The sequence below is a fragment of the Epinephelus lanceolatus genome, chromosome 3 (assembly GCF_041903045.1).
Source record: "Epinephelus lanceolatus isolate andai-2023 chromosome 3, ASM4190304v1, whole genome shotgun sequence".
Classification (NCBI taxonomy): domain Eukaryota; kingdom Metazoa; phylum Chordata; class Actinopteri; order Perciformes; family Serranidae; genus Epinephelus; species Epinephelus lanceolatus.
This window is the reverse complement of record NC_135736.1, coordinates 14,385,330-14,398,240: the sequence shown is the minus strand read 5'-3', so window position 1 is coordinate 14,398,240 and position 12,911 is coordinate 14,385,330. Positions and strand designations below refer to the sequence as shown.

At 38.7% G+C, this 12,911-nt stretch overlaps 1 protein-coding gene across 4 annotated transcripts in view; it reads left to right on the top strand.

The window, feature by feature from the left end:
• The first annotated feature begins 2,101 nt into the window (after nucleotides 1-2,101).
• myh10 (myosin, heavy chain 10, non-muscle) overlaps nucleotides 2,102-12,911 on the top strand; it is a 76,178-nt gene continuing 65,368 nt past the window's right edge. For 3 of the 4 annotated variants that reach the window (XM_033625010.2, XM_033625011.2, XM_033625008.2), the window contains exons 1-2: nucleotides 2,102-2,277; nucleotides 6,768-7,149. In XM_033625010.2, the coding sequence (XP_033480901.1) occupies nucleotides 2,144-2,277; nucleotides 6,768-7,149 (516 nt within the window). In that variant the 5' untranslated portion in view covers nucleotides 2,102-2,143. The remainder of the gene's footprint in view (nucleotides 2,278-6,767; nucleotides 7,150-12,911) is intronic. The other variant, XM_033625013.2, reaches the window with a different exon arrangement.

The following is a 12,911-nucleotide window of genomic DNA, read 5'->3' as shown; positions in this document are numbered from 1 at the left end:
AATGACTTGTGAAGACTGATGAATGTTTTTGTAGTAATAAAGTATTATAACTTAATGCAAGTCTAGTAAGTCAAGTTTAATAGGCACAGATATGCATTAGAGAATTCAGTTAGAGAATTGTCTGGGGATCATTTGGACTTTAGTGCCAGAGAAGCAAACCTTCACCTCACACTCACGTTTTATTTTGTTTATTCGGACATCTACTGACCTAATAACTCACTGCTCTTTTGCACCTCATTATCAATCTATTTTTATGGAAGCACATGGTCAGCATTAGTAATGTCTGTGTTTATGCAACAGAGGGCACTGTTTCATCACACTCAAATGTGTTACCAGTCTGAAAAGCAAAGCAAAACTGAACCGGGGATAGAATCAATTTTTCACTGTGTTTGCTGGATATATGTTAGATTTCTGGGTCTTGGCTGGTGACAAAGGTTGACTGAGCTTTAGCAGTTAAAGATCTCAGACTCATCACTGATGCCATTTCTTAAGTCCCTTCTTTAACATTTTTTTTTAATAAGAAAGCTTTTGTAAAATATCTAATTTCTTGCTGTTTATCTGTCCAAACTTTGCAGTCTTCTCTTCTTTTAATTACAGTGTCATCCATCATGCATGGTTAATTTTTATGATCTCAAGGTCCTGTTGATTGTATTCACTGTTGGGGAGTAACTACTCACATGTAACCGAGTTACATACTTAAATTTCAAAATAAATGTAATTGTAAACTGTTACAGTTACTGAGAAAAAATATGTGATGCATTTACAAATACTAATCAAAATGTTGGCAATTACAAAGGGGTTATTTACAAATATATTAGTTATACAAGTAATCAGAAAGTTAGCAAATGTAATACTTTACATTACTTTGATGAAGTAATTAAAATAGTTATATTACTTACTACATTTTTAACAGTGTAATTATAGTCTGAAACCTATAACATTACAAAAGTGACCCACTAATTACATTTGCATTTACCTTTATTTAAACTGCTTTTCCCCCCTCTTTCCCTTGTCAAAACGTTGCATGTTTGTGAGGACTAGTGATATACAATAAAAATAATTTAATATGTAGCAGTATAAGCAGTGTTGGGAATGGTACTTTTGAAATATAATAGGGTATATATTACTAGTAACACTATTGAAAACGTAAGAAGTAATGTAACCATTGTAATTACTTCATCAAAGTAATGTAACTTATGAAATTTAGTAACTTTCTGATGACTTCTAACGAATGTTTTAAAGTGGGCAATACAGCTGAAAAATGTCTGCAAATAGACAATGCCAAGAGGAGGCACTCCTGCATGATGAAAAGATACAAAGCAACAAAATGATTATTATATTCTACATATCAACTGAAAGAAAATGTAACCCATTTTTAATCAGCAACATTTGATCAGTATTTGTATTTTAATTAGGCCCTACATATATTGTTTTCCCCAGTAATTGTAACTGATTACAAATAAATTTATTTTGTAATTTAATTACATGTAACTACTTATATGTAACACTGAATAGGCTATAATATAGTATCTAATGTTCAATAAATGCGGAAAAACAATAACAAAAAGACAAATACAATACAGTACAAGATAAACTGAAAACGAAATTGGATGTTGCAGCAAAAGAAGCATAAAGTTGCAAAAAGGATAAAAATAAAACTAATAAATTGAAAATACACCTGCACCATAAATTTAAATTTAATTATAGATATATACCGATATAGACAATTAAATTAGAACACGAGAGGGAACTATAAGTAGAAAAAACAGCAAGAAATTTAAAAGTAATACAGTTAGGTTTATTGTCATTGTTTCATTCCCTCGACAATGTGTGTCTATGTGAAACTGACAGTACAAATACAGTCCCGTTATTCAAAAGCTGACTTTAATATCAGTGACAATGTCAATGGCTCACAACCATGGCAGAGCCGCAGCAGCAGCATCTGCAGGTGATGATATCTTGGGCGGCAGTCGCAACTATCAAAGTTTGGGATGGAAATTATTTTGGACCAATCGCTGTGAGGCATTAGACTCGGACAGCCTATCACATTCCACATTTGTCTCGTGGGCGTGCCCTAAAAAAAGAGTGTGGCGGTGCTGTGCAACCTCCCTGGCCGGCGAGAGTTCGGTTGAGAGGTTGCTGGATGGTTGGTACCACTGATGAGAGAGCGGGCGAAAGAAGGGACTATTTTAACACGCACTGGAGCACTGTTACATTCGTCTATTGGACACTGCTGAGCACCTGGGCAGGGTTTCTTCATTTACCGTGTGCGGTAAGGTCAGCAGAAAAGCCTGGGCCGTTCATTGTGGTGAGGATGCGGCGGAGTGGTTAGCAACAGTCCCCGTTAACGTTAGCTAGCGGATTATTGTGCCATGACTTTTCAATGATGGAGGACCATCAGCTTTGCTAATGTTAGCCGGCGCCGCAGAGGCAGCGTGATATTTCTATCAGTCTAATACTGTCTTAAATTAATATTTGTGATGCAGGTATCTGTTATTAGAAGGGTACACTTTAGGAGCGACCGTGAAACCGTATGGTCATTGTCCGCTTGCTTTTATCCCCACCCAGACGTCTTTGAGACACCCACACCCATGATGGGATTTTGCCTCATCCCTAAAACTCTCATTTGCATAGATATTAGACTATTTTTATTTTATGTTCACCTTCTAGTTGTTTAAAGTCATGTTAGCGCCTGCATGGACCCTCCAGTTGTGTTTTGTGGGTTGAACAGGGCTGTCGAGTCCTTGCAGGCATCATTTCGAGCGGGTGGGATATGAAGCACAGCATGCCAACTTTGAGCTAACGTTAGCAAGCTAACCTAGCCGATGCAGCGGTTTGGCCCAGCCGGGGTATGCCAGTCCCTCACGAGCCCTTTTCACAGCTCATTGCAATTTGCTTTCCCTTCCTCTGTTGAAATATCCTCCCGGAGGTGTGGTGTGCTCTCTATTCCTGTGGTGTAGAGCTGAATGAGGGATGAAAGTAACTATTTTCCAACTCGGAGTGAGGGGATGCGGTGACACGGCAGTCAGCAGCCACACTGATCCCTCGTCCCTTGACCTGACCCAGATTCGTGTCTAATCAGCGCCTGATTTGAGCATGGGACTTGATTGTAGGTTAAATATCTCTGAGCATTTATCAGCTGATGTTGTCTCAGATTAAAGGGGAGAGTTCAGTTTTTTTTAAGTGGGGTTGTATGGAGCACTTATCCATAGATAATATATTTCATACAGAAGGTCAGTCAGCACGCCCCCAGTTTGGAGAAGCAGGCTGTAGCAATGTACTGCTGTGGAGGGGTCAGCATCAGAACGCATTTAAGCCACCTAAAAACATCCATATAAGTTTAAGTGTATGCTATATTGGCAGTATTTTCACTTCTTTACCTTAATGTCAGACAGCAATTTCCAAAAGAAAAATAAACCATAATATTGCTCTTTTCAAAGCCAGACTCCATTGAGAAAATCAGTGATTTAACATTGCTGAACACAGGAGCTGCCGATCTACCACAACCTCAAACACTTATATTGTTAGTGTTACTGTGTGACTTTGGCATTTAAAAGGGTTAGTTCAAATCCACTAAAGTCACACATTAACAAAAACTTATTAATTGATCGAAGCAGAGGTAGACCAGCAGCCCCTGTGCTAAAATTATTGTTTTTGACAATGAGGTCTGGTGGCTTTGAGAGAGCATACGTGGCGCATCAACAGGCTGTCTGACAGAAAGGTCAAGCAAAAAAATATTCTCAGTAGCCTGTAGCATACACTTAAAATGAAATTAATGCTTTTTAGATGGGACTTTTTTAAGTTTTTTTTTTTTTTTTTTGTAATGTTTTATTGCTGACCCCCATGCCCCATCCACAGCAGTACATTGCTTGGCTTCTGTGTCAGTGTCCAGCCTGCTTCTCCAAACTGGGTGTGTGCCAACTTAGATCTGCTGTATGTAATATATCGTCTATGGATAAGTACCCCATACCACTCCACTGCAGCTGGAGTGGTGCTTTCAGTCATGGTCAGGTTTACCTTCTCCTCTGTTGTTTTTGCAGCTCACTTGGTGAAAGTATGTGCTTTTATTATTGATGGTGTAATCATATGCTCTGTTGGATGATATAAAACCCACGCACAAGTGTCTTGAATGCAACTAGTAATAATTTTCATTATTGATTAATGTATTTTCTTGATTACTCCTTTGGCTTTCCTCTCACTGTTGCCCCTCACTGTTTATTTAAACCTTAGGAGATATCGTCAAATTAGGGCTGCATTTAACAATTATTTTTACACAATAATCATTAACCCTGTAAATGTTAGAAAAGGAAAAACATTATGCCTTATTTTTATTGCACAACACAGTCAGGGCTTCCCTTGGCTTATGCAGAGGCTGAAATGGTGTGGTTGCTGTACATGTGGGTTGGTTATGCACAAGGATGGAGGTGTAAAGGCTTGAGCATACAAGTCTGTGTGGGCCTAACAAGTCCTTCTGGAAAAATTGCAAAGCCCTGAAGCAAAGCAAAGACAGCAAATGAATCCAACTAAAAGACATAATACAAATACATTTTTTATTATTATTTTATTAGTTTCTTTTTTTGGTCAGAATAAATAATCTTGCTTTCTTAAAAGAGTAACACAACATTGTGTCAGTGTTCATAAGAGATGATTATTGAGAAGGTTCTACTGTAAATGCTGATTGAGACACTAGTTTTTGGTGTATTTTATGCGCACCTTTTCTTTTTGTCACACAATACATACAATTACTTGTATACACACAGGCACACCACAAGGATCTGATGTTTTCAGATGACCCACATTTTCTGTTGGTAGTACTTTGATATAAGGTTAGCCATTACAAGTCCCTGCTGAGTTATGACAGGCAAGCAGCAACACTGTGGGTGACTGTAATGAGCTGTGACACTTGATGATTAATTAGACATACCCTGAAATAAACTCAACATGGTGTTAAAATTTGTCAGCAAGGCCAACAAACACAGCATTAGCTATTGGAAGCCTAATAGGTTTTTGTTTTTTGAAATGTTGTAGTCATTTAAAATACAATTCTTGGAGCCAGCATTTAGCAGCCATTAGAGAAGCTGCATCATCCTTAAAGCACTTAGCCATCGGCTTCAACATTCAGCTGTAATGACTGCAGCTTGGTTGGAATGATGTATTAACTGAAATGGCCAAAATATTATTCATGGTGCTGCCATGGTATGAAATAAACAATATGATATAACAATATGATATGTACAGTAAATATCAGCAGTCAGAGGTTTTGCTATACATTTTATACCATAGTAGCTCTCCCTTTAACATCTCTGGATGTATTTGGTTATTGTGGTTTATTTTGCAATTCTATGAGCTGGACTGCTTTATAAAAAATATTGGATTTTTAATGATTTTTGCATCAAGTTTCATTCAAGACATCCTGTCTGCCTTTAAGAATTTCTCAAATGCCTTCCCATAAAATGTTTTATACTGTGATAATAGCTGATATGAAGGTATAAAATTACATTATAATGTGATAAATGAGTTTCCCACTCAACTATGGCTGGCCCATAAATATCAAATGTGTTAATCAAAAGTCGAGAAGCCCTCGGGTCAAATCTTATTTTGTCAGTGGAATGAATGCTTCTTGATTTATGTATTTGTTTTTAAGCTGCATCATTACACACATAGCATGGCAGGCTATAAACTTCACAAACCTTGTCCTGCAACTACATAACCAGAAATAAAACAGTATGACAATTTCATTTCATGATTATAGTGAACAGAGTTATCGCAGTTATTTAAATCTTAATGGTGTTGTTATTATTAAGCACTGATACACACAGTGAAATTATGTCAGCAAGTTTTATATTGGAAACCGTATATAGAATTCTGCGTCCGGAATTTTATTACAGTTTATCATGGAACCCGTAACTTTTTCATCCCTGATCACAACTTGTTCCTGTGACATGTAGCTGTTCGTCACTTTCAGCTCTGATGCTGAATGTTAGCAAAGTCAGCTAAACCACTTTTAAACAAGACACTGGTATAACTTCCTCTACTGCCGTCCAATATCTTTGTCTCTTTGGCTGATAGACATCACACAGGATTTTATAATACATACTTTTTTATTTCTTTGACTTTGAAGAGATTTTTTGGCCTGGTTGGGGCACTTGTAAGTCTTGTGACCCACAATATTATATATACGATAGATACGATCATCAAAAATTTAAGATGTTATCTTGTCTCTCGGGGGGGGGGGGGGGGGGGACACAGACATAGAATCTTACTTGTGCACACGCATCTCCTCCATCTCCATGCCAGACATTTTACACATACCTCCATTAAGAAATTGCTTCAAATTCAAATTCCAATGATAAAGCCTTTGTTCAACAAAAAAACCCTTAAGTTTCATTCAATTAAGGATCATTGTTACTTATAATAAATGAAAAAATAATTGTGTAATACCGTTTACCATGAACCATGAAAACATGCTTTCTGAGATGACTGACTTGCCGTCAGGGTCCTGGTATCGTACATGTTGGCTCACTGGCACACTGCCATGACTTATGGGGACACTTGAGTAGAGCTGAGCCATTGTTCATGGTCATAGGAACACCAATGCTTTTCCTACCATGGCAAGTCAGAATGTCTGCTGTTAAAAAGACCTATTAAAAGGATCTTTTACACAACAGTCTTGAGTCATAGTGAGCCGTGTGACAGCTGTCAGCTGCATAGATTTTAATTTTTGTCTGTTGGTCAGATAAACATTACACTTTCTCTCCTTCCTACAGGTGGCGTAGTGTCTTCTGCTTCTGGTTTCCAGCAGAAATGTCACAGAGGAGCGGGCAGGAGGACCCGGAGCGGTACCTCTTTGTGGACCGCGCTGTGGTCTACAACCCAGCTGCACAGGCCGACTGGACTGCCAAGAGGCTAGTATGGATCCCGTCAGAACGCAACGGCTTCGAGGCTGCCAGTATTCGTGAGGAGCGCGGAGATGAGGTGGTGGTGGAACTGGCAGAGAATGGGAAGAAGGCGGTGGTCAACAAGGATGACATCCAGAAGATGAATCCGCCAAAGTTCAGCAAAGTAGAGGACATGGCCGAACTCACCTGTCTGAACGAAGCCTCTGTACTTCACAACCTCAAAGACCGCTACTACTCTGGCCTCATCTATGTAAGCATTTGTCATTCACTCATAACAACTACCAGTTACAACTTGTAATCATCTTCTTCCACATTGAAGAGACTAAATTACGGTCTGAAGAAATGAATACATTGATTTTAGTCAGGCTTTTTTTTACAACTAGTAAGCTCAGTGTAATACCTTGGGGAGCCAAGTCATCGGACAGTGTGATGTAATGTAATGCATTTTACCACATTACTGAATTCCCTCAGTATGCCTTCATTCATATAGTCTAAAATTGGTAGCAAGTAAGTAAGTTTCAAACATAGCATTTTATACTTAAATATCTGAATTCAAGAGACTAAGAAATACATTTCCTTCAATGAACAAGCCATCACGTCCTACATAAGCTGCAGATTTCCCCTGTGATTATGACCCACTTAGTGACATGCATTCCTGGAATAGCCCAGACTCAGAGCTTGTGGGCCACCTGAGACCCGGGGAGGAGGCAGGGGCTGAGGGGCACACACTTGGAGGCCCGGTCACAAAGACAGAAATGAGCTTTGCTAAACTAGATTATTTATTCGCTGCAGATTGTGAAAAGGATGGTTTGTTTTCTTCTCCAGTCTGATATTGCTTGATTACTTACTTTGTAGATGATTGTGATGTAGAGAGAATATCTCTCCATTTAGTAAGAAATTTACATTTGATTATATCAGCAAAAAATGGTAACAGCTGGGATTATCTGAAATCATTTACATCTTACATGTACACAATTTAAAAGAATATTACCTTTGAGGATAGGGGGATTATTCCTCAAATGTTCCATTTATATTAGCTTTTAAGGGGAATGAGCTGCAGTTGAAAGCACTTGTGGTTTTTCCATCTTTGTCATTAAGACAGAGCTTTGGAAGCTTTATGGATGAAGTCATGACATTTGAAATGTTAATGAAGACACTATGTATTCTTTGTGTTGATGAGGCATGATTACATCACTGTCATTATCCAGTAGATGGCCTGCCAAACCACCGGCATTAGGTCCCTCAGTGGAATAATTACAGGAAAGAATCCATTCGCAGGTATCCTTACTCTGCTGGGATTCAAACAGTCTGTCATATTCAGTTTATTCCAAGAGCTATTTTGCATTTGTGTTTATGCTAAATTACTTTACCTTTTTTACCTGACTGGCATCATATACTATGATTTGCTACAACTCCTAAATGCTTTTTTGATAACTCTTAAGTGTGTCTTATGGATCTGCATAGGGTTTCATCAGATAATTATTTCACTTATCAATCTTTCTCAATTGATTAATGAATCATTTGGTCCTTTAGAATATCAGAAATGGTAAAAAATATTGATCATCGTCCAAGGTGATGTCATTCATTTTACCATTGTAAAAGAATCAGCAAATATTCACATATAAGAAGCTGGGACCAGTGAATGTTGTATTTTCATCGACAGTCTAGCCTGTAGGATTCAGTGGCAGCTAGTGGTGAGGGTGCAGATTACAGCCAACTGAAACTTCTCCACTTCTCCTGTGTGCCTAATGCAGAAACATAAATAGCCCTATCCAGAGTCAGTGTTTGGTTTGTCCGTTCTGGTCTACTGTAGAAACAATATGGTGGACTCCATAGGCAAGGACCCACTCCATATGTAGTCCTTTAGTCCTTGATCCCATCATGGTTTGTTGAGTCTACTACAGCTTAGTAAAAGTATGTGACATATGAATATAGATAAATATTAGTGGTGTAATAATCCATCAATCTGGATCAATATATCGATTGAATTATCAGCGATCCAGTATTATCAATCTAAAGTGAAAACATCGGTTTTTAATCACCTTTAAGATGTGTAGGTCTGTATTACAATTTCCGTACAAGCGCACTTCCTTCCCAAACATTTAAACATTACTAGCAGCCTAGCATCAGGCAGACAATGGTAAGCAGCCAGGAAAAAGACAATGAGCATATTTATTTATGTCGTCTCATATCGATCGCAGGCCCCTGGATTGAATCGAATCAAAAACATATCATGTCAGGCTTTGTGATATTGGCAAATATCGTATCGTTGTCCATAGAATCGATATAATATCATATCATGATCAAACTTGTGAGTTACACCCCTAATGAAAACATTTGTAACAAGCTTCACAGTGCACAAATGTGATACAATAATGAGAGTGGTGCCCTCCAACATGACAGATTCAAAACTAAAATCTAATACTCTCTTTTGATTTGTTTCTGGTGCTCTGCTGTGTTGTAGCTAAATATAACATTTAACCACTAAATAATTAATGTAGCAGAGGGGTGGATGTTGTGACCAGACAAGGTGTAGCACTGTGAGCTCGGCTATGTGGTCACTGTCTACTGATGGCTCCTTGCCAAGAGAATGCTCGGTCTGTTTGTATCTCCCAAGAGCAGAAGTTGTTTGCCTCCACATTAGAACAATGATGACCTTACTATGACCACGACCTTACAAGAATTTTCAAAGGATATTTAGTAACATAAATTATAGGTAATCTCTTTGTAGACCTGTTGACAAAAGCTAATAATTGGTTCCAGATTCTTCATGTGCTGTAACAAAACTCCCCCTTCTGCCCACACAAGCTGCTGCAGTGTAGTCACCATGTTCACTATTTACTGAGTCAATTGAAAATCCAGTCTGAGTATGAAGCACATCTTTGTGTTTTTCAGTATTTTCAGAGGGCTTGCAAGGGAGAAAGAAGTGACCCCAACCCATCTATTAGCTCAGGGAAGCCTGTGCTGAGTCACACTGTAACCAAACCGCCTTAACAGAGTTCTTTGTGTTTGCTGATAAGCAACAGCTGTCTGCTCATGTAACTGAAATTTTTTCAGTTTTTCCTCCAAAAACCTGATGTTTAATTAACACCCAACCTATGTCAGCTTTTGAATGATTTTTGCTGTTCTGCAGGGTTACAGACATGTCTTTCCTCTGATCCAGTTTCCACACTTCGTAAATTTTTATGCTGCTAAATTAACATCTTTTTGATTTCTCCTCAAAGCCAAAGTCCCCACTTGTGAAGCTGATGAACAAGGCATTTTTAGAGATTTGAGTTTCATGCATGCAGAACTCTGTCAGGCATTTGCTTTAGCATTCCTGACACTGCATGTTTTCCTGTCCTGCTTTTGAGGATTGTGTGACCTTTTGAGTCAGACCAGCATAGCACAGCGCTGACATAACCTTGTTAATTACTTCCAGACACACAGCAGGCAGCGGATGTAAAGGTGATAATCATGCTTCAAACTTTGTGTTTCAGAAATTTTTGAATCTGACGTGATTCAGGAGGAAATCATTTTCATGGACAAGGACACATTAAAGTTTTATTCATGTTGCGTTTAGTCACATTAATTCATCCTTTGTTATTTCATTCTGATGAAATTGCTGCAAGTCAGTCACGTTAAGGTCATACAGTCAGTACAGTCATACAAAAATCAACTTTATGAGCGTGATGAATGAAGAGCTGGGCATTACAGCTTATAAATAACATTGCAATATTTGTAGTCTATATTGTGACATATATATATTAATATTTTGATATTTCCTCTAAACTACTGTAGACTACTAAAATATTACACTATAAAATAAACTAGAGTTGCAATAAAATTAAGGTTAAAGTACTGCCATAACACATTTTTTTTGTTTTTAAATTGTGTCTGTGAGAGGAAGAGAGACATAAGTCCCTTTACACTGCCTCCTCAAGGCGGGAATATTTCGACATTATACCGCCTCGCCATGCTTTATATAATGTTAGATCGCGGAGTAGGGGGACAGAATTGTCACTCCTTTTGGCCACCACGGGAGGTAGAAACAGTGCTGCAATGGTGTCTGTATAAACGGGCCAGCCAGTAGGTCGGGACCATGGGCAGGAGGGGTGTGACGTTTTAATGACATGGGACACACTGTGGCAGATTTTAAAGGTAACTGATAGCAGTTAGCGGCTAACTCAAAGAAGAGCAGTGGCCATGAATGGCTGCAAATTGGTAAAACAATAAGATGCAGGAGCTCCTTACCCTTCCGAGCAGAGGACGAGATCAGCCACCATATAACAGGGATAGAAAATGATTGTTATTTACATGTTTCACCGTTGTTATTGTTTATAAAGTGCTGTCAAAATGGATGTTTTAGGTAGAGGCCAACACTGCTGTGTCACATCGCGCCCATCACACCTCTTTTGATTCTCCAATGCCGGCATGCTGTAATCATGCTGTAATGCTATAAACACACACTGGAGCAGAATGATGCTGAGCAAAAAGAGCTATAATAGAAGAGAAGAGAACTGGAACCCCAAAGCGAGTCTCATGCCCATATCTTAAAAAATTACTTTACAATTTTTACTCAGTGTTCATGATACAGTCATTTTCTATGTCACACATGGAACAAACTGTGATGCATTGAGTATAACTAAGAAATCTTCCACCTGAAGATGAATGTTGTTGTAACATTACTGTACGCATTAGTTTGGTGGCAGGCCTGGTCTATTCTTCTTCCTCTACCACTACGTCTTCTTCTTCTCCTTTTTATTGATGGGAGTCAACTAGCTTTTAAGATGCATTAGTGCCATCCCTCTACCGCCGTATGGTTGGTTTAATTGAATTTGTTATGTTTCTATCTAGGAAAATTATATTGAGATAATTACCGTTTTATCGCCAGCCCTAGATGGATATACCATGTCATGCTTGACTCTGCTTATTAGCATGCTTGAACAAATATGGTTCAACCCAGTGGCGCCGGAGAAAGGAGGACGGAATACAGTAATGAAGTCACTGTAATGTATTATTGAATGGCACTATATGCTCATCCTTTGTTGCGCTGGTGCTGCTGAGTGTACATCCTGAAGAGGATGGTTGGCAGCTCCAGGCTGAGAGCTTTATGTGGATATTGTACGCCTTTATCAGCAGGCTGTTTCTCTGTTCATTAAGCCTGGCTCATACTGGAGCATGGCTCTCTCTGTTCACAACTCAACCCTGAAAACAAAATACAATCTCTCCTGAATGTATTTTTTCTTTTTAAGAAAATAAACATCAGGCTGCTATCTGGCTGGTTGCTTCGCTGGTCTTTAGTCACATCTAGACCATAATGCTCCACAGCTACAGCATTAGAAATCACCTGAAATGTTAATTATATCTCCATTTCATCCAACACTTGCCTTGACTGTGACTCATCTGCCAGTTTGATGGGTTTTCTCTGTCTGTTGCCGTGGTGGAGACTTTGGTAAAACCTCAACTTAATAACTCACACAATTATATGACACCTCCCTGTTTACACAATAGTGGGGTTATGCTGCTTGATGGAGGCACCACAAGATGTCTCCAACACAGATTATTTGCATTCAGCTTTTTAAGTCTTCTTTTTTTTTTTTTTTTTAACGCTGTCATCTTTCTTGTTACACTTTGCTGGGTAGTATCCACTCCTCTCAGCTGTCAAAGCTGTTTGAATTTAGGTTAGTCCCTTCTTGTAAGTAGTCAAAAGCACACAGTGATGACAGGTTCATCATTTTAATCAAGTGCTGTTGAGTGAGATTAAGAGGACCTAAAGATTTAGAGCAAATACAAAGCAACAAGAACCGTTACAGTCTGTCTGGGCTTTATTGGAAATAATTAAAATGTGTTGTGTGAGGCAAATGCATTTCCTAATTTCCCTGGGAAGTCTGCAAAGACACTGACATGCTTTTAAGGGTTTAAAAAAACATGGTTAAGCCCAGTTAGCCCAGTTATGTCAGAGTGGAAGGAACTGATTCATGCAATACCAGAGACCCCAGAAAATGTTTCCCCTCTTCCCACTGAGCGAGG